The 26182-nt window shown below is 40.4% G+C and overlaps 1 protein-coding gene across 6 annotated transcripts in view; it reads right to left on the minus strand.

Moving 5' to 3' along the window:
- zc3h18 (zinc finger CCCH-type containing 18) overlaps positions 1-26182 on the minus strand; it is a 58749-nt gene that overhangs the window by 11697 nt on the left and 20870 nt on the right. For all 6 annotated transcript variants that reach the window (XM_073472194.1, XM_073472197.1, XM_073472195.1 and 3 more), the window contains exons 11-13: positions 20211-20336; positions 18190-18282; positions 17602-17868 (exon numbers count right to left, since the gene is read on the minus strand). In XM_073472194.1, coding sequence (XP_073328295.1) covers positions 17602-17868; positions 18190-18282; positions 20211-20336 — 486 coding nt within the window. The remainder of the gene's footprint in view (positions 1-17601; positions 17869-18189; positions 18283-20210; positions 20337-26182) is intronic.

The following is a 26182-nucleotide window of genomic DNA, read 5'->3' on the forward strand; positions in this document are numbered from 1 at the left end:
CGGTCCATTAGCTTAGCTTGGCTCTGATGCCGGCTCTCTTCCCTCTCCTCCTGGGCGGTTGCAGCGCTTTCGTTTTGTCCTGCTGGTCTGGCTGGCTGCTCGGCAGATGCGACTGGTCGAGATCCTTCTGCTGCACTTTGAAAATCACAAAAGTGGTGTTCATCTGTGGAGATTATCTTGCTGAACAAAAGGTGTACGTATCATAAGCATGTGTTTTCGACAGCGCTTGTTTTCGGTCGTAATCCAAAATCCAATTAAAAACTCCCATTGGCTTTTTGTTGAGGGAACCAGGGCAATGCCAACTTCCGGGTTTGGCCTACAAAAATGTGTCATCCCTCTTTTAGCACCACCACTAAGCACCAGAGGAGAAGTCAGAAAAATGTGATGCTTCCAAGCGGACCAATCACAGTCGTTGATCAACCATGTTGTCTTCCTCTGAAATTTTAAAACCCGTCCATATGGGGGACATCTTTGAACCACTAGTGAGTGGTGCTTGTTGTCATTCTACTCCTCCTTCTCTTCTCTTCCTTCTTCTCTGTGTAAGTGGCAGATAGCAAACCAATTTTTAGGTGGCACAGTGCCATCTACTGTATCAGGGGGATTATCAGATATAACTTCAATATCTGAATTAGGGCTGGGCGGTAAATCAATTTTATTGATTAATTTGACCTTGTGGTCAAGGAAGATTTTTAAAAAATGAAAATCTGTTTTCTCTTTAACTTCCTCCACCACCGTTCCCCATGGGCTCCCGTACTTCATAGTACCCCATAGTACAAACACCCCCTAAAAAGCAGCCAACATTAGTGGAATCATTTTCTCATTGTATCCCGTATGACAGGAAAGGGGCCCGGTGGACAGCTATTACTGATGCAGTCACGTTGCATATTGCTAAAGATATGGTGCCTATATACAGTGGAAAAGCCCGGGTTTATTCACATGCTGTAACTTTTGACACCAAGCTGCAAGTATTTGCCGAAGTTGCCTTGCCTCACCTGTACAAATATACATGTGAAAAGATCGCTAGAGAGCTGGAGGGGGTGTCATTTTATTCCACTACAACACCCTATGGTCCAGCCGAACCATGCAGCCCTACATGAGTTTGACATTCCATTTTATCAACGACAACTGGGCTCTGGGAAGTTTCCCCAAAGACCACAGAGTGACATAATTGTCCAGGGGCTTAAAGATGCTCTGAGCTCCTGGAACCTTGCTGAAGACGGACACATCTGTATGACAACAGACAGCAGCACCAACATGATCAAAGCTTTCAAAGACAATGGGTGGCCAAACCTCCAGTGCTTTGGACACAGACTGCACACCGCTATAGATAAGAGTCTAAATGCCCTGTGTGTGTGTCCTGTGTATGAGTTTGAAGGTGCACTGTTGACAATGGCAGGGGCATTTTGTTTACAATAAAATAATTAAAATAAAAGCAATACTTTGAATAATTTCTTTGTCATTTGTAGTTTGTTTTTAAGAAGGGGAAAAAAAAAATCGGAGATTAAATTTTTAGGCCATATTGCCAAGCCCTAATTGGAATAATAAATAATAATTAAAATGTACCTTTATCGGGACGATAATTTATCAGGCTGATAATTTACCAGGCCGATAATTATTGTGCATCCCGAATTATGATACTTTAAAGTGGGGATGACTTACCGACACAGGCTTAAAGGGAGTCCAACCTGCCAGAATGAATAAAATCACAAGTATCGGCGTGCAGGGCCATGCTGCTTTTCCCGCTTTTGAAACTTCAGGGAAGGAGCCATCATGAGGCTCTATAAACATCAGTATTTTTACAACTGACACAGCACTTGGAAACAGAGAACTAATATTTATTTTGTGGTAAAAGACTGCATGAAAACGTTGACACACTACATTTGTCTCCTCAAATATGTTCAGAATGTTACCCCATCCAACTGCCCGAGGCAAGTATCACTAACCAATATCATATCTGACGTTCAGAGAGAAGTAAATACAAATGGATTAAAAACTGGTTTTCCGGGATAATTCCCACTGTGTGACCTGTTCTGCCCACACTCGCACCCACACACACACAGATGAAAACAGTCTTACACACCCTTACTGTTTGCTGGCCTTTAAATGTTCTTCCTCTTTGGTTGATGTAGCGCACGCACGCACACACGCACACACACACATTCAGTTTTTCCTCTTGCCATCCACCCACTCCCTCATGCACACACACAGTATGTATGGTCTTCCCCCAGAATATACAGCTGTGGTACACCCCTGCAGTACAACCTGATGACACATATAAACAAAAATATGCAAATGTTGTGTTCATTGCAGAGTTGCCTTGTAAACAATGTCATCCACTATTCACATCGCCTATGTGAGCCCATTTAACAAACATGCCTACATGTAGGGCTGGGCGATAAAACGATCTTGATCATTTTCATGATAAAATTTTCCACAATAACGATGATAAATTTATGTCATTTATTTTCGATAGTCATTTTTGAGTCTGTTTTCCTCTACCTAGAAAACACAATACCAACAGCCAATCGCACAGCAGAGAAACAAATGCATGTGGTTGATACATGTTTCCGGCCCCTCCCACTCACAACTACTCAGAATGACGGTGACCACCTGTGTGTCTAGCCGACAAAAGACAATGAGCGGTCCGACTAGTGAAACCGAGTGCGAGGAAACTGACAAAGACGAAGAAATTGTACCGAAGAAAGGTCATACCACTTCGGTTATTTGGAAATAGTTCGGCTACCTGAAGTCTGACAAAGGACAGACCACCATTAGGTGCAAAATGGGTCGGCGACCAGTCCTCAGCAGAACTGGAAACACCACCAACCTCTTCCATCATCTCAAAAGGTACCATCCCAAACAGTACTCCGAAAGTATGAGTTGGCACTATCATGCTAGCATCAGCCTCCCCTCAAGTAGCCAACAGCCCAGCCCCACTGCTTCTACTAGTCAAATTTCAGTTCGACAACCAACAGTTGCCGCTGCTTTTTCAGCCATTACCCCATATGAGAAGAAGCCGAAGCGACACAAAGACAGAACCAGCACAATTACGTACTGCTTCGCTAAAGATATGATGCCTATAAGCACGGTTGAAAAACAGCTCAGAGATGTCACCATTGATATGTGGTCTGGTCGCACGTCCGAACCACATCAGGTCTTACAGAACAGGAGGCATTAAAGCTGAACCGAACAACTACCTGCAAGCTCAAGAATGTGCAATATTCAAAGAATACAGTAGCATAATCATCCTCAACATTTACCTCTTTATTTTATTTTCTTTAATCAATGTTATACTACCTCTAAAATGTTTGAGATGCGTTTGAAACAAGCAATTTGTTGTACATATTCATCATTTCATATATTCAGTGTTTAACATAAAGCCATTTGGTTGGTTGGTTCTGTTGAATGTTTGCCACCTATTCATTCTGACAATAAATAATTGTATTTTATAAACCATAATTAACCTTCTGGTTTGTTTTGGGTTCTGTCCTAAGGAAAATATTCTTAAAACTGTCAATTCAACATTATTATTGTTAAATATACTGCATATCGTGATAATTATCGACATCGATCAATATAAAAAAAACATATCGTGATAACAGTTTTGGCCATATTGCCCAGCCCTACCTACATGCCAACATTCCCCCACTCACACCATTAACTATTACCACAACATCCACACAGTATGCCCACACTGTGCTTACACAACATTGTAAGATCTCCTAATCAGGTTTCAGTATAACATGACAAAATGAAACTCAACATACAATAACATCTTTGACTTGATTATTTTCCCTGAAAACATAGCAGTTCAAAAAGAGTTGACGAACGATGCTTAGGCAAGCTATTTTTAGTAAATTGACGGAGACCATTTTATAATCAGATTTTGTGATAATAAAAGAGCATTTTTTTCAGTGCTTTTTTGGATAGACACTGTTGGGTGTGGAGGTATAGGCAGTAAAAACAGGTCTGCAAGGACAACATAAAAACTAAAAACAATGGATCTAAAAGGTTATGTTAGGTCACTTATATCCAATTGGAATTGAACTGCTCACAAGCATGTGTATTGCCATTTTCATCATATCTGTGACACATATGACAGATATAAACATTGAAACTCTAGTGAAATGCTGGCATCATGTCGATATGACTGACCACAGATAATTTTATGGTCTATGTATGCTGAGAACCGTGCTTGTGACCGGTGAGACCTCGCATGTTTAGATGACAAGCGAGAGAAAATCAAGAAGCAATGTAAATTTGTCCATCTTCAAAATACATCATCTTTTTTGGTCTTGAGTGCAACTACGTCAGTAATGTACGTAGCCTCCTTCGGGGGTCTTGTTCTTGCATGAATGGCAGCTAAAGTGACAAAGACTAAATCCACAAGAAGCTGTCAAACTTTTAAAATGCTGAACGTAGAAACTAGAAGCGGCTTCACCTTGCTTGGTAGTTCATTAAGCAGCAAACACTGAACATACACTCATATTAGATCGTGAAGGATTAGAATGTGTAGACAATCTGCCAAAGTGCAGAGATCGTAGGGATCGACTCTAGGGCACATTCTATAAATTGCAGTTCTATGCTGATGCACCGACGCACCAAATGTATTACGTCGTCAACCTGACCGACCAATCATAGCGAATTACGGGCAGTGACACGCTTTCTTACCCGCCTCCTTGTTTATGTGTGTAGCGGTAGCCGCATGGAGAGCCATGGCTGAAAGCCAAACGGAGGAGTTGGTTGCTTTTAAAAAAAACAGCGTTTCACCATCTCTCATTTCTGCCAGTTAGCCCCTCAACCTGCCGCCTCTCTCGGGTGCATGCGCTCTCACACACACACACACACACACACACACACACACACACACACACACACACACACACACACACACAGGTCGCGCTTGGCCGCTAATAAACGTTAAATGCGCTAATTGTACAGTGTTCAAATTCCCGCGACCCCCCCGCCCCCCCCGCCGGATACTCCGACCACTGACGGACTTATTTGACCCTTTTCAATAAGCTATTTAGTGTTTTGATATACTTAAATCCTATTATAATGACTGTGTTGAATAAAACAAACAGTAATGTCTTCATTGATATTTTACTTTCATGTTTATTGAAAGCTACTTTTTATGTTGCAAGAGTGCACTTTATCAGAGTGTTGCTGTTTAACTTTTAGTATGTTTACGTTGTTTGCACATGTTGGCAAAACTGCAACTATTTACATTAAAATCTGTTCAGAAAGGTTCTTGGCCTAAATTGTCTGTTTTTCTTTTTTTGATTTAAGAATGTGATAAAATCGAAATCGTGATTTTATTTTTTAAAAATCGCGATATGATATTTTTGCCATATCGCCCACCCCTACTCTCGGTCATATTTTTATGCAGGACTGATAAAAAAACAAACGTGATGTAAATGCTAACTGCTTCAAGAATGTTTTTGGCCCATCCTGCTTTCATATCTTTCTACATCTGCTTAAAAATAATGGGGAGAAGTTGTGGTCTCTAATATTTCAACTATGTACATATTAGGGATGCAACAATATTCAATATTTTATTGAACCGTTCAATATGCCCTGTTAGGTTCAATACACAAAGGCAAACAATACAATACAATACAGTACAATACAATACTACAATCATGTTTGCTGTTTAACTTGATTGGATACTGCATATGTTTTTTTATGGAAGGCAATTAAGATAAGTGTTAAATTTTTATAATAAAGTTTGTGGTTTGACTATATCTGCTTTTAATTATTTTTACATGCAATATTGCCTTTGCTAGTGTGAGTAGTTTTATTTTAAGATATCGAAACCGTAGCGTTACCGTGGCCCAAAAACTGTGATGCATACCGAACTGTGGGAAAACTCTACCGTTGCATCCCTAGTACATATGCTTTAGTCATATGACAGTCAGATGTGTTCGTTGTATGACTGCGTGCACCAGACCGTGATATCTGTACTGAGACAGTTCGGAACCAGCCCGCCAAGGGATCCAGTCCAGCCCTTTGGATGATATTGAAAAGTGTGAATATTGAGAAAAAAGAAAATCCTATTTCACAATGACGTGCACTTCTCCTATCTGTCCACTGGGGGGGCGCTGTCCTATAAAGAGTGTTGAAAACCCCTCACTGACCTGCTACACAACAAAACAACACATTAAGCTAGTTGAATGTTGCATGCAGGAGTCGCCGGTGTAAAGTGTCATTGATACAGAGTGTCGGGTTTTCTAAGAAAAATGGACCACTTCATATCTTTTCATGGAGGTAAACGGGAAACCAGTGTGCTTGGGTGTGGTCATGGCACAGTTCTGTGCTGAAAGAATACAACCTTAAATGCCACTATCAGACTCATCATGCTGAGAATTACAATAACTTCTAGGGACAACGGGCAGAGCGAGCGGAGAAATTGCAAGAATTGCTGGCTAGTTTGAAGAAACAGCAGTCTATTTTTATTCTTAGTCGAGAGGTGAGCGAAGCAGCTGTGAAAGCTAGCTACTTTATTGCTAACAAAATAGCATCCACTTCAAAGCCATAATCAGATGGCAAGTTTGTGAAGAAAGGTTTGCACAAGGTGGCGGAAACTTTGTGCCCACCGAGAAGTGGCAGGTTTTTGCCAACATCAGCCTGATAAGAAACAGTGGCAGAAAGGATTTCAGAGCTTGCTGGAGATGTGGACCAGCAAATTATGGACAAAGTTAAGTCATTTGTTGCATTTTCGGTTGCAACTGATGAGAGCACGGACATTACAGATGTTGCTCAGTTGGCCATATTCATCAGCGGCGTTGATGAGACCTCGACTTTGACTGAGGAGTTTATCGAGCTGGTGCTGATGACTGACACTACATCAGCGAATTACATTTTCAGCTCTCTTGTCGGACCGCTGGACCAGGTCGGCGTGGACTCATATGGATCGCTACAAAGACATAATTAAGGGATTGATGTGGGAGTTTCAGCAACAATTCCAGGTGTGAACTTGAGACAGAGTTCACAGTTTTCTGCTCGCCATTCACACAGCCTTTTCAAGGTGGAAATGTTGCTCTGATATTCTACCTCGCCGTCTGTGTGAAAGTTACAGAGGTGGAATGGTCCAGTGGAGGTAGTAACAGAGGCGAGACGGCGTCTGGGTGAATGGAAATGCCAGCAGCACGGGGCAGGGGTGTGTCGGTCTGATGGTGTTCACAGTCTGACACCTAAACAGATCCTTCACTCATCAAATAAAATAGGAAAGTCAACACTTCAACCCACAAAGCAATACTTTTCCCCAGAAAACAGCATCCCTCCTCATGAGTGAGAGCCAGACAGGGTCCGTTATTAACTAATGCCGATTATGTGATGTCATTTACAGCAAAAAAGTTATCTTTGTCACTTTCAACGATGCATGGTGGGTCATGATCTCAATCACAACACATTATAACAGCATCCATAATATTATAAAGAGCTGCCTGTAGGGCTGGGCGATATGGCCAAAACTGTTATCACGATATGTTTTTTTTATATCAATTGATGTCAATAAAGTAAAACCCAAAACAAACTAGAAGGTTAATTATGGTTTATAAAATACAACTATTTATTGTCAGAATGAATAGGTGACAAACATTCAACAGAACCAACCAAGCACATGGCTTTATATTAAACACTGAATAAATAAAATGATGAATATGTACAACAAACTGCTTGTTTCAAACGTGTCTCAAACATTTTAGAGGTAGTATACTGAACTGAACATTGATTAAAGGAAATAAAATAAAAAGGTAAATGTTGAGTCTGATTATGCTACTGTATTCTTTGAATATTGCACATTCTTGAGCTTGCAGGTAGTTGTTCAGTTCAGCTTTAATGCCTCCTGTTCTGTAAGACCTGATGTGGTTCGGACGTGCGACCAGACCACATATTAGCAGTGACATCTCTGAGCTGCTCCTCCAACTTTACATTACAGTACGTAATTGCGCTGGTTCTGTCTTTGTGTTGCTTCAGTTTCTTTTCATATGGGGCAATGGAGGAAAAAGCAGCGGCAATGGTTGGTTGTTTTTTTTTTTTTTTTTAATTGTTGACTAGTAGAAGCAGTGGGGCTGGGCTGTTGGCTACTTGAGGGGAGGCTCACGCTAGCATGATAGCGCTAACTCATGCTTTCGGAGTACTGTTTGGGGCGGTACACCTTTTGAGATGATGCAAGAGGTTGGTGGTGTTTCCAGTTCTGCTGAGGACTGGTCGCCGACACATTTTTCACCTAATGCCGGTCTGTCCTTTGTCAGACTTCAGGTAGCCGAACTATTTCCAAATAACCGAAGTGGTATGACCTTTCTTCGGTACAATTTCTTTCTCGCACTCGGTTTCGCTAGTCAGACCGCTCATTTTCTTGTGTTGGCTTTTCTTGTCATTCTGAGCAGTTGTGAGTGGGAGGGATCGGAAACATGTATCAACCACATGCATTTGTTTCTCTGCTGTGCGATTGGCTGTTGATGTAGTGTTTTCTAGGTAAAGGAAAACAGCCTCAAAAATAACTATCGAAAATAAATGTCATAAAATTATCATCGTTATCGTGGAAAATTTTATCATGAAAATGATCAAGATCACCCAGCCCTAGTTGCCTGATACATGTTTAGATTTACAGGTGAAAACGTGAAAATAAAACACAGATCTCAACGTTCTGATGTGTACCATCATGCCTCCGGCATGCTGTATGAAACGACACACTAGAGCTGCTTGGTTCAGTGTGAACAAGCAAAGGTGGCATAAAGGCGAGACTTGGTTGCGGCCATAATATGGAATCTCTGTGTGAAAAAGGCTGCAGTCAAGGCTTCAGATCTGCTGGTTGACATCCAACTTGAGGTAACTGACATGCAGTGTGATTCAGTTTTAAAGGACACATTTTATCAGTATCTCTTACCAAGGTATCCCAAATAGGCTTTACACGATCAGGATTTTTGGGGCCAATCACCGATCACCGATTAGTGAGTTTAAGTAAACCGATCAGTGAGTTTAAATAAACCGATCACCGATCACATCACGTGAGGGAGCAATATGTGTATTTAAATAACTTGTTAATTTACTGTATATACTTATGTACTGTTTACTGAGTATCAACAAAAGTATTCTCAAGCATTTTTTCCAATGTTTAACAATCTTTGCCATGCCCCAAACTGACAGAGATGCAAGGGTATATCATCAATGACCTCTAGAGGGCATTCAAGGACTGGCCAGACATAAGTTCAAAGTTCAGTCAGGTCAAACCAAAATAACTTGAGACAGAAATAATGGGCGCAACAACTTACTGCGTGGATCAAAGTATGCCAGCAAACGTCGAAATGCGGGGTTCTCCACAATATTAAATGGCAGGTCGGCCAGCACGATAAACTCCATAAGTTTCCTTGTGCCACCCCTTGCCTTCTCTCTGTCACGGCTATACGGACGGGTACTGTCTAAAGTAAGTTGCTTTAGCATCCGTTTCGGTGTTTGTTTTTCTTTTTCCACGCTCCGTTTCTTGAATCCAGGTGGCTGATTAAATTTGTTGTGTTGGGGCATTTTGCAGATGCTCCCCCACGAGGTACTCTAGTGTTGCACGGATTGTGGGTGGCTTGGGTTGTGTCTGTCTTGTTCACTTTGGGGGGGGTCCCGCACCGCCGGCGTGTGTGTTTGAATCCAACAGCTAATGATTCAAGATTAAAAAAACATTATTGTCCGTCACATTGTGACAGGGCTCAAAACTAGCTGTCGGGTTCAGGCAGGCGTGTCTCTGGTGTGGAGCTTCTTCGGAGTGGGTGGGACGGGTGGGACACAGGCCGTCTGCAATCTATGCAACGGGAGCATCTGCGGGGAGTTTCAGCACGACAATGACGTCATTGATCGGATTGGCAAATTAAGACATTACAGCCAATCTCACAAATTGCATAAAATGCAAAATATCGGCCGATCCGATATAGCCGATGAGATCGGCGGAAAGCCTAATCCCAATTTGACAGTTTTGTGGATGTTTGGGACCACTTACCTATGTGACCAGGCTTTTTTCTGTCCTGAGCATGAATAAAAATAAAGTGCATGCCAGGGTTACACATAAGCACCTAAATAACATTATGAAACTGGCAACTACTCAAGATCTGATGCCTAATATTGATGCACTTGTAAAGATTTCTGGGGCAAGTTAAAGCATATAGCCCACCTCATGTAAAATACTGTGTCAGTGGCTTCATTCTGACCTGAACAAAGTTTGTAATGCAGGAGATAACAACCTGCCTCCTCAATAGCTTCCAGTGTAGTTAGTGTAGTGACGTCAGCATTACTGGAGTAGAAATGTATGGAAAATAATTTGTTCTGTTCACAGTAGTTTAAGGCTGTTTTTATTGTTAAGTTCTATAATGCATACGACTTCTGTTTTGTGCCTTTGTAGATCCACTGTGATCTGTGATTTTTTTTCTACATACAATGATAGTGAGATAATAATAAGTTTATTTGTATCAGGGACAATGTACAAAATAACATAAGTCTCGAGATGAGAGAAGATGCTTTGTACCAGATTTAGCTTACTAGCTACTTTCCATCCGTAGTCCCTGGGCAGGTGAGTAAGAACAAAAAAAGAAAGGACAAAAATTGTCAACTTACATAACAGACCAAACATCCATACAGATATGCGTATATACGCCCACTCACACATCACTAACACTCATTGCTAACAGGTGTAAAACATATTTCATATCAGAATGAAATAGAAACATACAGTTATTAAAATACTTCATTCTTTGACAAAGTTAAAAATAATTTAGGTTTAAGATTAATGCTGACATGACTGGTTACTTAGGATCCATTTTTTGATGTCCCGGGAAAAAACGTTGAAGTCTGTACAGAGTTTCAGATTAGTTGGGAGATTGTTCCACGATTTAACAGATTTGAAAGAAAAAGCAGATTGGGCAAAGGCAGAGCTACGCTTAGGCATGTTACAATCTCCACTTGAGACAGATCTTGAAGCTCTGATGGAGTGTTCAGAACAGAGTTTAACAAAGATTTTCAATGGGGGAGGAGCAACATTATGGATTATTTTGTACACTAAACGGACATCAGAATACATCATTAAGTTATCGAAACTAAGCATTTTATATTTCTTAAGTATTTCACAGTGATGGTACTGTCGTGATTTTCTGTCTAAGATTTTCAGGGCTTGCTTGTGGAGTGACCTGATGGGATTCAAGACAGATGTACTTGCCTGAGACCAACAGGACATACAATAATTATAATGAGACAAAATCATGGCATTGAAATAAGTTTTAGAGGCTTCAACAGTTAATGAATTCCTGATGTTTCTAAAGTTTGATAAGTTATATTTTAGTGTATGGCTAATTTTTTTGATATGGCTTTTGAATGTGAGAGTGGGATCTAATATCACACCCAGGTATTTGAACTCATTAACATTTTTTATTATTTCTCCATTGACATAAATATTTGGAAAAACCGTATTTCGTTGCTTGTTTGAGAAATACATGGTTACTGTTTTATTAGTATTTAGGGTGAGACGGGAATACTGAAGCCACTGTGTAACTTTTTCCATTGCCATTGACAACTTAGCAGCCACTTCTTCAGGATCTTTCCCAGTAGTGTACAAAACCGTATCGTCCGCATACATCAGGGTCCCTACTCCATCACACACAGATGGAAGGTCATTAATGTATGCGCTAAACAGCAGCGGTCCTAAGATGGAACCCTGCGGCACACCCAACACACAGGCTTTTAAAGACGATGTTTTATCATTAATCCGCACACACTGAGAGCGGCCGAGTAGATAGGACTGGATCCAATTTAATACATTAACTGAAAGTTTAAATGATGACAGCTTTGAGAGAAGCACTGAATGATCAACTGTATCAAATGCTTTTCGTAGATCTAGAAATAAGGCACCCACCACCCCTCCTTTATCAAGGCTGCTTTTAATGACTTCTAGGAAGTAGCAACATGCAGTTTCGGTAGAATGGTTTGCTCTAAACCCAAACTGCATAGGATGCAGTAGGTTTTCTTTATTTAAATGAGCTACCAGTTGTTCAGCAACTGTCTTTTCAATAACTTTGGAGATAGCCGGAAGTATATTGATCGGTCTGTAGTTGCTCACTTCCTGTCTGTCACCTGATTTATGTACAGGAGTCACAATGGCAGTCTTCAGAGTGCTAGGAAATATGTTTTCATTCAGTGACAAATTTATAATTTGAGTGATGGAGGTAGTTAGGACATTCTTGTGTTTTTTAAGACAAACAGTATCAATTCCCCAAATATCTTTGGCCTTTGAATTTGACAACGATGATAAAATTTTATTTACCTTTGCTTCATCTACATTTTTAAAAAACATGGCATTTGCCTCATTAGTTGGAACAATAGGGAGTTGTATTGGAGGGAGATTACCTCCCAATTCTATAACAGAGTTGAGAAAGTAATCATTAAAACCATCTGCAATAGCTAAACTGTCAGTCTGTATGCTACCATTTAATTTAAGTTCTATAGGGGCACTTTCAGGGCGAGCTCTTCCACTGAGTTGATCTATGCCTTTCCACAACAGTTTAGAGTTTCCTTTTGCTTGTTTAATTATCTCAAGAAAGAAATTGGCTTTTGCCTTTCAAAGCTGCCCTCTGACCTTATTTCTAAGGCTTTTAAATATCAGGCGATCTGTTTCCAAGCCAGATTTTAAGGATTTTTTTAGTGCTGCATCTCTTGTCTTCATTAGGTGGGATAAGGTGTCATTAAACCAGGGTAAAGTTTGTTTACTTTGCTTGACAAGCACTGTTTTAGTGTATTTAGACAGAAGTGTACTAAATGTTGATATCAAATCCACACAGGCCTGCTCACAGCTCACATTATTACCTATATCCTCCCATTTAGTTTTCTTGACATCATTCTTAAAATGCTCTATATCTTTCTTTGGAATCAAAGAGACATGTTTCTTACCCGCCATTCTATTTTGGTGTTTGTACCTCAACTTGGACAGCTGCCTCGCTACCAAGGTGAGATTATGGTCTGACATACCTGTTATTAAATTATATGTTTTTGATATACGATCAACTCTGTTTGTAAAAATTAGATCCAGCAATGTTTTTGAGGATCTTGTTATTCTTGTGGGGTTTTTTATCATCTGAGTCAACTGAAATTTAGTGGATATATCCTTTAATTTCTTTCTGCGTGTTTTGTCCAGCCAATTCAGGTTGAAATCTCCCATTAGGATCACTTCTTTGCCATTACATTTTTTCAGAATACCAGATAAATCATTAAAAAACATGTCCTTTTCATTAGGAGGTCGATACAAAACAATAACATTAAAGGACATTTCTGGGGAGAGTGTAATATTAACCCCTACACATTCTAAGGTATGGCAGGGCAAATCCATTTGTTTACACTGTATCCCTTCTTTAACATAAATCATAACCCCACCACCCTTCCCTTTTTTACGATCTAGTCTAAAAACGCTATAACCTGCGATGCTGTAGACACTAGAAGGAGTTGTTGGAGTTAACCACGTTTCAGATAGGCACAGATAATCAAGGTTAGATTCCAACAATAAATGTTCAAGTTGCTCCGTTTTTGAGACAATACTCCTTATATTTAAGTGTCCACCAAAAATTCCTTTAGGTTTTACATTCGGGTCCCAGAGCACCTTCGCATGATTTACAGTCTGAAAAAGTTTATAAGTCCGTTGTTTTCTGATCGCGATACTGTTGTTTCGTACTGCAGTGTTGTTAATTGAAGATGGGCAAGCTTGAAAAGCAGTGTTTGAGGGAGGGGACGGAGAAGAAGAAGAAGAAGTAAATAGTCAGACACGTGCAGCGGATTGTACAACTTAAAAAGCATAAAAGATCCTTAAAATCCTTTTTGGTCAGCTCTGACTGCTGACGAGCCAAGTCGTTGGTCCCTACGTGAACTATCACCCGGCTGATAGAGGAGGGGAGTGAGAGCAACAGTCCCGGGAGCTGCTCCAGGATATCGGGTACGGTGGCTCCAGGGAAACAGTGAGTGACAGCATTGAAGAAGCGGATATTCCTGATGATGGAGTCCCCGGTTATCAGTGTGGTCGGGGAGAAAAGGGGACGAAGACGGGGAGGTGACGGCTGTGGACTCCTATGGCCTGGGAGAGCGCGACCTGCTTGCACGCTGGTGGTCTCCGGCTGGAGGTGGGCAGCCTGGGCAGGTGGGTGATGTGGAGGGGGAATGAGGACCCCCTCTCGGCTCGGGGCAAGGAAGACATCCAGACCGTCTGAGTACGGCGTCCTTTAACATTTTACAGCGAGAAGACGCTGTTGCTTCGGTCAACGGCCGTTTATCCAGCCTCACAGCAGAGTGGCAGGCTGCCTGAACACTGTTTTCCCGTAGAGGTGCATTGACAGTGTCGGCAGGCGTCGTTCTCGGCGATGGGCCTAGACGAGGGCGAGTCGGAGCAGCCGGGGCAACAGCTGGGTCACCTGGGTGGGCCGTGGCGTCATCGGACAGTACCGTGTAGCGGTTGGAGAGGTCCAGGTGAGGTGGCGAGGCAGACCGGGCCGTCCGACTGTTCCTACCACGGACCACCACCTCGGCCCAAGACTCCTGATGGTTAGGAGTTGAGCAGGAGGAAAGTCGAAGGCTGGTGGCAGGGTCCCAGTGAACGGTGTCCCGGATGGTTGCGTTGAGGGAAATGATTTGTTTGGACTGCTCAGATGCCACTTCCATGAAACTGGACAGGAGTGAGTCCTTCTTTTTCAGTTCATCAGAGAGCCTACGGATGTCCTCTTTCAGGTCAGCAATCTTTTTATTTGCTTTATTAAGGACTGTGCAGTCTTCACATGGCGTGGTAGGCATAGTAGCTTGAGAGTGTGAGTGTGTCTGCTTGTCTGTGTGTAATTACCAAGCTAGTAGCAGCTACACTCGCGGCTGGTATGACAATTTTGGTACAAATGTCAACCTTGGATATATCTGTAGTTTGCAGAAACATTAACTGCCAACATCATATCCAAGAGTCAGTTGCTGTTTGTTGCTCTTCTTTCGATGAAATAAACCCTCCAGGGTTAGTGTTAGGATAGAAGGCCTCTCAGTCACGCTGCTGCACAAAACACGTCTTAGCACCGAGCACCTATTACCAGGAAGTGCCAGCAGGGTGACGTTCCTGATTGAGTTGGTCGTTCTGCTCCTCTGTGGCTTCCCGTGGCTCAGAGATGCTCTCAGTCAACAGCACCAATAGTTCGATAGCCCTCGTAGTTTCAGATGGACTGAATGTGCAGAACTGAAGTAGTACACAATATTTCAATTGCACTATTTTCTTACAGTTTTTTGTGCATTTGAAGATCCACTGTGATCTGTGATTATGTGTGTATATACAAGGATCTTGAGACTGAATAAATGGAGAAACTTGGACATACATTGACTTTTCATAAGACAGGCTGTTTGTAGATGGATTGTTCATTAATTGTAAACATTTTCAGTAAGTATTTTTTTTAACGTAAAATGTACTAAAAGAAAAGGAATAATTTGTTGATGTTGTTATATATCGGTTATTATGCTATGACTTTTGGCCCGGCCCTCCTGAGGTCAAGCTGGGCAGCATATGGCCCTTGAGTCTGACACCCCTGCTTTATAGCATTCTGTGTAGATTTCTCTCACAGTTATGAAATGTTGTCTTTTTGAACACAGGAAATAACATTAGTGAGACAATAACATTACACTTACTGGGACTTAAAGTGAAATGGAGCTATTATTACATTTATTAGTCACACATGCTTTTCCTGCTTTGACAGGGCAGGTGTATGGCTCTGGCTGTAGGTACACTGTAAAAAGCATTAATGTTTTTGAGCATTTGAGTTTGCTAGTGAGTTTGTTATGATCAATGTCTGAAGCTAGTAGTACTCTGTTTGGTCTTCAACATGGTCTACTACTTATCTATATATAGTTATTGGACAGCAAAAAAGTTTCCTGCTTTCCTTTAAAAAAACATGAAATGACACGCCTTTAGAATGCCTCAAAGAGGTTTCTGTTCCGGTAACAGGTCTCACCAGATCTGCATTTTGATCCTTTTCCTGATTTCTGCCATATATCAAATTCATTTTGTGATGTAATTAATCAAAAAGATTTTCAGTCAAAAAATATTTTTTCAAAGATCATTTTTTGGAGCTTTTTAACCAATTTGTTGATAGGAAAGCTAGGAGGACAGCTAGTCAGATCCCAGTTTTTATTTATCAATAAATGTTTTATAGGATCAAAGGGATGGTTTGTAAACTGGAACTATGACTGATAAAATGACTGGGAGAAGTGGGACAATCAGCATTTTGCACATTAGACTAATAACAGGAGGTGGTGGCACAATATCTGTGATTTACAAAAGTAAACAGGCTATCAGATCAGATAGACCCCAAGTTACTTTATAACCCCAAAGGGAAATTTAGCAACCAGACAATGCATGCCCTATATTACAGTAGGCTACATTTCCAGACCTCTTTCCATGGCTTAATATGACAGGATGTGAACCTCCAGTAAAGGATAGAACTGCGTCCCTATCAACAGTCTGTTATTCATATCAATCAATCAATCAAACTTTATTTGTAGAGCGCTTTTCATACATGCTAATGTAGCTCAAAGTGCTTTACAGAAATTAAAAACAGCAGCAGCAACAATTAAAAAAAACCACAGCCCCCCCCAACACACACACACGCACACGCACACACCCAGCTACTTAAAACCCAACAGGAAAAAATAAAAAGTGAGTAATAATAAATAACTAAATAGTGATAAATGAAACAGGGCACTAACAACAGGTATTGCGGAACCGAGGAAACGCTATCATCGATGTATTTCACTGAGGAGACACTAGAGGCAGTAAAATAAATAAAATAAAGATAAAATAATAAAACTCTAAAACTAACTAAGAATGATAAAATACTAAAAGAGGTTTAAAAGTCTATAACTGTTTATAAGTAAAGAAATAAAAAATAATCATAAATAAAGTAAAACAAGATAAAACAAGATTATTAAAATAAATAAATGAATAATACGTGAATAGATTAATCAAATAAAACCAGGTAGCAACGATCTGCAAGTTTGAATGACTTCTTACAAAAAAACGCGCAACCAACTTTGTCCGCTTATCCATCTACAGACTTTCAGCCACAAAAAAAGTTGCCGTTCTCCAGCCAGGTCTCGTTAAATTTGCACTTCCCCATCAGCTATGGTGAATGGCAGCAAAAAGGCACCAACTAACACCAGGGATGTCTCCTTGGGTTGGGCCGAGCCAGCAAAATTATCTTGCTAGGCTAAAGTTAGCACTAGTGGCTTCCTACAAGGAAACAAATTGTTTAACTATCTGTCAGTAGTACCCGATGTGAGTCGCGCTGTCACCTCCCGACTTCTCTACCCACTGGCAAGGTAATGACCGTTCACTCGCTCATTCATTCAGTGGCTCCTGTGGTCCAGCGAAAAATAGTCCTCTACCCCAGTACCAATTTTTAAAGACCTTTCAGCAATTTTAAGACAATTTCAATGAATTTAAGACTTTCCAAGGCCTTTAATTTAGATAAATGAATTTAAGACTTTTTAAGGATCTGCGGGGACCCTGTTTTACATTAACAGCACCCGCCTCAAAAAACAACACCTTGAAAGTGGGACACCTACCTCCGAGGAGGTCGCTGCTGCCGTTCTTTCCGCCTGTCTTCTCTTGGGTTGGGAGGTTTTCCAGGTTCCCGTGGGGGCAGGGGTCTCCCTGTTCCACCACCACCTGCACGTCCAGGCTCCCGGGGATTGGTGGGAGGCTTCCCTCCCTCTGGCAGGGGTTTGGAAGGCCTGCCCTGCGGACCACCAGGTGGAAGAGGACTGGGAGCTTTCTTCATGGGAAGTTTGTCTCTGCGAGGAGGGGGCATGGCACCTGGCTTCAGCGGCATGCTTAGGGAGGAAGAAGGCACTTCTTGTTTTTCAAGCATGCAGACAGTGATGTGCAGGCATGTGCTAACTACTAACATGCCAACAACACAGCACATGCAATTTTCTAGTTAATAATCAATAAACACTCAGTACACAGGCATGAAGCAATGTGATGTGGTAACAACCACAAACTACATAATTCTAAGTCCCCTATGAGTAACATTATTTACCATCAGAGGAAAAAAAAAACATTAATTGAAATATGTTTTTAAGGGAGAAACAAGGATGGAAGCAGATCATATAAGCTTGACTGACTATGGATTTAATGGATGTAAGATTTACCCTTTAGCTAACACAGGAGGAGCGTCTGGTTTGTTCTTAGCATTCCTTGGTGCAGCCGGACTCGGTGAGGGAGATGTAGAAAATGATCGAGACCTATAATTCAACAAAGGTCATGAAAGTGTTGTTAATTTCAAGATTAATTCACGTCACATGATTTAACACCACAAATACATTAGAATTCAATACTGTAGACAGGCAAATGTACACGGTATGATAACTGTCCATTTTAATACTACAGTATACCTGGAAAACGGTATACTGCTGCAACCACACCTGAAATAACTATCCTTGGCCAATTGGGGGCAGGAGAAACAAGTTGTGATCATAATACTGACATATTTTCACCTTTTAAGATGATATGGTGAACTTGTTAGGATACACTAGCTTATTTATACATCGAGCAGTTATGTAGTAAGATTATTATTCACATGGAGTCATGTTTCAGGCCACCTAATGAACGTCCAATGTTCACCGTCTTTTAGCACTGTTTTTGGTCTCTACTGACTCCTGAAGAAAATATTTGATAAATATGATAAAGTCAGAGCAGCAGAAAGTGAGTGTGTAGGGATGTAAAGATACATTGAATTTTTTTTAACCCTTTGCATATCACGTGGTTATTTTGTTTGTAAAATTCATGGATGTAACACAGAAAGTCACTATAAATGCATTCTACATCTCCCCTTGTCACTGTATTGCTCTGTTGAACAGCAGAGTCTGGAATCATACTGCTCAAGAACACTTCTCACAACACCCACCCGACTCTGCCTCTGACTGATTGGCTTCTTGGTTCCGTTTTCTATGTTTGACTCAAACTGTTAACTCACACAGTAGTTCTGGTAATGTCTCTTTTCAGGGGTGATTGAGCTATAGTTTTGCAGGGAAACACTTCACATTGACACTGGTCCTCTGGAGTCACTGCAAGAGTGTCTCTGGGCTAGTTAGGTGGAACAAACAGGATGGCTGTCTGCGGGGGAGCTGCCCTGATGCTTCCACCCCACCTGTCTGCTTCAACTAACGAACCCAGAGACACTGCAGCTGTGTTTACCGGTGGGGAAACTGCAGCTCACTGTCCGTCAGTTTATTTTTACAAACCAAGTGTGAGAAAAACACGTCAATGCATTAACACCTGACAACAACTGAACATACAGTTAGGAAATAATAACACGTCAGTTATGCTAACAAAGATTTTTGTGGCCCTGGTAGTCTGCTGAACAACAAGAGGGAGGGAGATTGGTGGGACCCATGGCCAAGTGTATGTTCTCAGCTGTCCTCCTGTGACACACCCCCTGGGTGCCCTGGTAGCTCCGCTGTACAACCAGAGGGAGGAAGTGATTGCTACTGGCTACCTCAAGTACTTCAAGAATATATTGCATATTGAATATATTAAATATTAATAGCGTTTACCCCCGCTGCAAAATGTGTTTTCATTGTTGTTTGAATGTGGATTAAACAAACAAGATATACCATGGTAATTTAGAGATGCTGTTTTTTTAAAACCATGGATAGATGCTGGCTAGTCTCCTAGCTCTAGCACATACTTAACAGACAAATATAAGTAATCTGGATCTTCTCATCCAACTCTGCGCAAAAAACAACAAATAAGACAATATTCTAAACCTACTGACTATTTCTCTAAGAGTTTACTCATCTATTGCCGCAGTTATTACAAGCAGTTATTTTCAATAACTAAGTATGACAACATGTGCACATCACTATTCCCAATGTCATTAAAAAGGTCAAGATATCTTTATTGTCTTAATTAAGAAGGTGTTTATCTTATATGTGGTGTTTAATACAGATGCCAACTTAACATGAAAGTTATAATGTTCTTGTTTGAAAGTGTATGTGTGTTCCCAAAAGGGATGGTAACATCCTTGTAGTGGCTAAAAACCTTTCATAAAACATCTGTATGTTGAACAGAAGTAGCTGAAAGACTCTTTGTGTGTTTAATCACTGAACATGACATTCAACAGCTAGGTGTAGTTAAGATACATGCAGACATACACACACAATTTGTGTACCTAGAGCGGCTGCCACTGAAAGAGCTGCGCTGGGAGGAGTGGCTGGAATAGGAGCTGAACGAGGAGGAGCGGCTGTGCGAACGAGACGACCCAGAGCCTGTGTAGGATGAAGAGCGAGATGAAGACCTGCAACACACACAGGTTAGAAGATCAATGAACAGCTCCTTTAAAAGCATAATCAAACATAGCATTTTTGCCTGTCCCCAATTCTTACACACACGAAAGTGCATTCTGCCAGTAAGGGACTTTTCTCCAATTACATCAGATGACCTGAAAATCTGAGTCAGCTTGGCAGAGGGTCAACCTGCTTTTAAAAAACGTTGTACTTACCTGAAGTCATGTTTCACGTCACAAATGCGCCGGAAACAGTTGTAACAGGAGAGAAAACAACAATAGAACCCTTGTGAAGGAAGTGTCTGTAAAACGGTGGATACATTTTTTGAACGTCCCAACTCCCGTGAAATGACTCGTTTCACTATTATTATTTGAGCCATTTGGTCCATGCATGATTAAATTATTTTTATCTCCCTTCAAGTTAGCCAGGCGCTAACCAGAAGTTAGCCAGCTCGGTCGGCAATCCAGGCATTTTCATAGTCGGGAAGTCAAGCTTTTTTGGCTTAAAAACACCACTGAGCAGCTTTCATAGGAATGAGCGGGGCTACACCTCCAACACTGTGTCCAATAATAAAACGTCCTTAATAGACCGCATCCCAAATTCCTTCCTTATTTTCAGGCAACCACCAGATGTTGATAATGCGTCATCACTACGCCTTCACCTGCTTTGAAACAGCATGTTAGCATTGTCATTGTGACTATAGATGTAAATGTCGTACGAAAAGGAGAAGAGGATGTAAAATACATGAATTTCTGATTTCTGATTGTACTTGAATTAATGTTAAATGGTTAAAATCATGGTTATGATTATATTATTATTATTATTATTATTATTATTATTATTATCATTATTATTATCATCATTATATATTCATATATGTTAAAAATGTATCTGAAAATTAAACTAATAAATACCAAATTAAATCACATTTCAGAAAATAAAACACTGGCATATCTAGGGCTGCCCAATGAAAGTTGACTAGCCAGTCAGAGACTGATTTTGTCAGGCATACATTACAAAACCCGGCTAAAACATAGGAGCTTACAAAACGACTGTACCTATCAATACCACTGGTGGTGCTTCAACTATTATTCAACAAGAAGTAGAATTAAACAAAAGCTATTAACTCAAACTTGAAAGTTTTTTTAACATTTGAATGAATAAACTTCAGTCAGCTACCCAATGAAGATTTTTCTTCATGTACTTTGAAGTATGAAGACATTTACTAATATAATATTCATACTTGTAAAAAGTACATTATCTGTACCAGGTACTCATTTCCAATTATAATTAGATACATGAATTGCAGTCCTAGAGAAGTTCAACCACTCTGAATAGGAAGAATCTTAAATGTCAAAAGCTTGTTAATATAGGTTACTACCATATGCACTTGCATCCAATAGCAAGACTATGGCTGTTGTTCTTTATACAGTTCAAATATCTTTGAGTAGGCCTGTCACGATAACAAATTTTGCTGGACGCTAAATTGTCCTAGAAATTATTGCGATAAACGATAATATTGTCGCTTTGAGACCATTTTTCAACTAATATAATGATAATGGCAAAATAATGCAAGTACACCCTTTCAAAGATCAATAAACCTTTATTTCTAAAGAATATTTAATATTGGAATGTGAAGAAGACATTTTAAATATCCAAAGAGATTCGCAGCAACAATGTTAGCACCATTGTCTGTAGTGATGTGGAGGCGTGACGGTCCACGTCATGATGATGACGTATGTTTTTTTCAAGGTGTTTCCCCGTTAATCTAAACATATACCAGCTGTCTGTTTATAATTATATGGATGCTGTTATAATGTGTTGTGATTGAGATCCTGACCCACCAAACATCCTGGAAAGTGACAAAGTTACGTTTTTCTATAATTTACATAATTACATAATCGCCATCAGTAAACTGGACGCTGTCTGACTATTTCACTCTCGGGGTTCACGAAGTTCACTGAGTCTTGTCGGGAGGGCTGACCGTCACCATGACAACAGTAACTGACCGTCGCGCGACAAACACTTGGTGAGTCAAAGTTTTTTGCCGGGGACAGACGCTGTTTTTCGGCCAGAAATGTGACGAAGAGTCGGTCGGACCGGCAGGCTGACAGACACTTATCCACGAATAACTGCGGTATTTTTTTCCTCATATAAGTTGCCAAAGACACGACCAGTTACTACGTTCCTGTTGTTTGGTCCTGTAACGTTGCTTTGTGGGACATTTATCTTTATTTTGTTGAGTGAAGGATCTGTAGAGTTATCAGACACCAACACCATCAGATCGACACACCCTCGCTCTGCGCCGCCAGCTCAGTTCGCCAATACTGCGCCTCTGATACCTCCGGAGGCGCAGCGAAATTTCACCCCTCGCCACATCTGAAACTTTCACACAAAGGCGGATGCGGAGAATTGGCGCAGGAACCCCGCATGCAAACGGCAGTGTGAATGGGGATGGTGACTGACACGAGGAAAACAAACAAGCATGCAAATGGAAATTATCGAGGCCGGCAAAATTATCGAGCTCATTTTAATTTATCGTACGATTAATTGATTTATTGATTATTGTGACAGGCCTATCTTTGAGCAAATGCATTCTGGTCTTACAGATCTGACATTTAAAATTATTATATTAAACCAAACGTTAAATGCTTAAGCGGTTACTGATTTAAAAGAAATGGAAAAATAAATCCTCTTCATGGTCTCATTTGACAGATTTCTTTTTATACGCAAGAATAAACAGGATATATTTGTCTTTCAGGACTCTACTATACGTGACATAGTCCTGTGAGGAAAAAACAACTCTGCCTTGAACGTGAGTCTTTTAATCAACAGAATGTTACACACACACACACACACACACACACACACACACACACACACACACACACACACACACACACACACACACACACACACACACACACACACACACACACACAGTGCCCGTGTCTGTTGGATTGCTTAGCCTCTTGCAGCTTTCTTAAAAAATGCTCATCCAAAGTAGTCTGCTAACACCTTTTAGAGCATTACCAGCACTGACATAGCTGTTGGTACCTGGGGTGCGCCTAAGGATTATTTTTCCATGAGTTAATCTAATGATTCTTATTTTATTTCGATTATTTTATTTATCTATCGACTAAGTATCAATAACTGTCAAGATTATTTTTTGATTCTGGATTAATAACCTTTAAATTACCCCCAGAAAATATATATAAAAAATTCTCATTAATATTTCAATATTTTATTAAACTTTAAACTTAAAATGGCTGTGATATGGATCCATTTCAACGAATAATATGCATTTGAGATTAAATATGACAAATTTGTGCATCAGTGTGGTTTAGGGAAAATAATTTAAATGATTTACAGACCATAACAACCGCATGGAGCATTAATTAAATGTATTTTCTCTGTCATACATGGCATTTACAATAATAATATATTTGTAATACTGTTACATGAACAGTGATTTTTAATTTCTCTTCTGTGGCAACAAACAACATGCATTATTTCAGTGACAAACTGAGCCTATCTACAAACTTTATAGCTGACTACAGTAATGATAGCATACAATTTTCTGTGACTGCAGCACCATGCTTGCAGCTCTGTCACATACCGGAAGATACTCACTCCCCATACCAACCCCCCCAGTATTTATTTTCTTAGTTGTTTCACACTAATTTAAACTACACCTTCATATGCAAGTGAAATAGAAACACAATTCTACTTAAAAAAAAATATGCTAGTTGACTTTTTATTTTCACATGAAATGCCATGTCTTTAGTTAGCATCGCTGACGTTCATCAAAAATGCGTCTACAGAGCAAAACAACGGTCATTTTTCAGCATTTGTAGACAGCGGATCAATTTTAAATGTCGGGGAGTAGTTTTATTCAGTCTGTGGGAGTAATGGGCAAGAAGGGGCTGTTAGATGAAGACCTGAAGGTGACAGGATGCACACCTCCAACCTATCAGTGAGTCAGCAACTCTTTTCCCTCATTAACATTATCTGGTTACCATGAGTTGAGATCTGACATATTGCCAAACAGGCATATTTGCTTTTCTCTTTGACAACAAATCCTGCACCATCGTCTTGTCAGGCAGCTCTCTCCATGCTGAAAGTTTAATGTGACTCCTGTTGTGCTGCAGCTCTGCTGCTGGCCTGGTTGGGGTGGTGGCTAAGTAATGTAATCAGTGTAAGCCCAACCACAGTGTAATATCGGGATAAACGACTACCACAGCAAGACTAGTGCAAGTTTTAAATAAGTTATTTATTAGTAAGGGTGTCACGATTTCGATTTTAAAATCGAAATTGATTGAAATTAATTCACAATCTCGAACTTTGAATTAAAAAATAGAATCGTCGATGCTGCCACACCCCCATGTCAGGTCCGGTCGGCTTGCCAAGGGGAAAAAAACACACACGTGTTGAAGTGCTGCGAATCAACCTCCTCTAACATAGCTACTAGCTAAGCCAGTAGCTATTAGCTACAGCCAGTCAAACGATAGCATGGTGTTACACCATTCCTGTTCGGCTCCCGGACCATGGTCGGGAAGCACAAGGGAGATGATTTCCTCGAGGGCTGTAGTTTATGTTTACCTTCGGGGTGAACCCCCTTTCACATGTTAAGCTGGTCGGGAAATAATACCAGGCAGCTTTGCTGTATCTTGAGGAGCCGTCGCCTTTATTCAGCCAAACTGCAGCCTATATTGTGCACTTTATTGCTGTCGCTACTACTGCTACTCCTTTCGCTTCTCCTTCCTCTCCCATTCATTCACTGTCCGCACGTACTCACGCTCCCTCACTCTCGCTCGCCCACTCACACCTTACGCACCTTGTATATGTTCAACTGTTCGGAAATAGTTTGTTAGGACACTTAATTGTTCAGAGAAGACTATGGACATGGCTGTCTTATTTTTTTGTTTGTTTTGTTGTGAACTTGAATGTCATCTTCTGTGAAGAAGACTGCAGTTACAAAAGAGAAATTAGATGGCAGGTTATTTTGTTCAAGTTTCAAATTGACTGAAGATATAAGTTATTGTTACATTATGTTGTTAATAAATGTTTTAAATTTGACAATGTAGTGTGGTATACATTGCGAACAAATGTCAGATATTATATTGCATAAAAGTCTAGTCTAAAAATGGCATAGCAACCTGTGCTTTAAAAAAAATAAATGTAAAAATCGATAATCGAATTGAACCGTGGCCTTAGAATCGAAAATTTAATCGAATCGAGGATTTGGAGAATCGTGACACTCCTATTTATTAGGAAAAAAAGATTTGCACTGTAAAAAACTAATGTGCATACAGGTGTTTACCTCTCTTTGCATTTTTCTTATTAAATATGAAGGAAATATGAGCAGACTTGCTGCCATGTGTCTGGCAAGAAATAAAGAACAAATGTTTATCATTTATTAGTTCAGTGCAAGTTTTCAATAAATTACTAAAGAGTAGGGAAAAAGATCTGCACCGCAACTGTTAAAAACTTATACAAACATTTTTATATTATGATGTTAATAATGGAGATAAAAAACAACATTCTCAAAAATATTGCGCCTTCTTGAAGTACTTGAACACTGTAGTGGCCCTCCTACAAGATGACAATACCGGCAGTGGCCCCAAGCTAATTTGAGTTTGAGACCCCTCGACTAGATAAGTAACTCTGCAAAACAAACATTACGGAGACCACATGTTTGTGATTAGTTCTTGTGCCGTCTTGATACGTTATGACGTGACATTAACAGATGGGAGCAGCGGTTACAAACGAGACCAGCGGACAACAGCTAACAAGCTAACAAACCCACACAAAGCATTCAATACGTTAAATAAACTTGGTGAAGAAAATAACTCTG

This window comes from Pagrus major, chromosome 8 (assembly GCF_040436345.1).
Source record: "Pagrus major chromosome 8, Pma_NU_1.0".
In the NCBI taxonomy this organism is placed as follows: domain Eukaryota; kingdom Metazoa; phylum Chordata; class Actinopteri; order Spariformes; family Sparidae; genus Pagrus; species Pagrus major.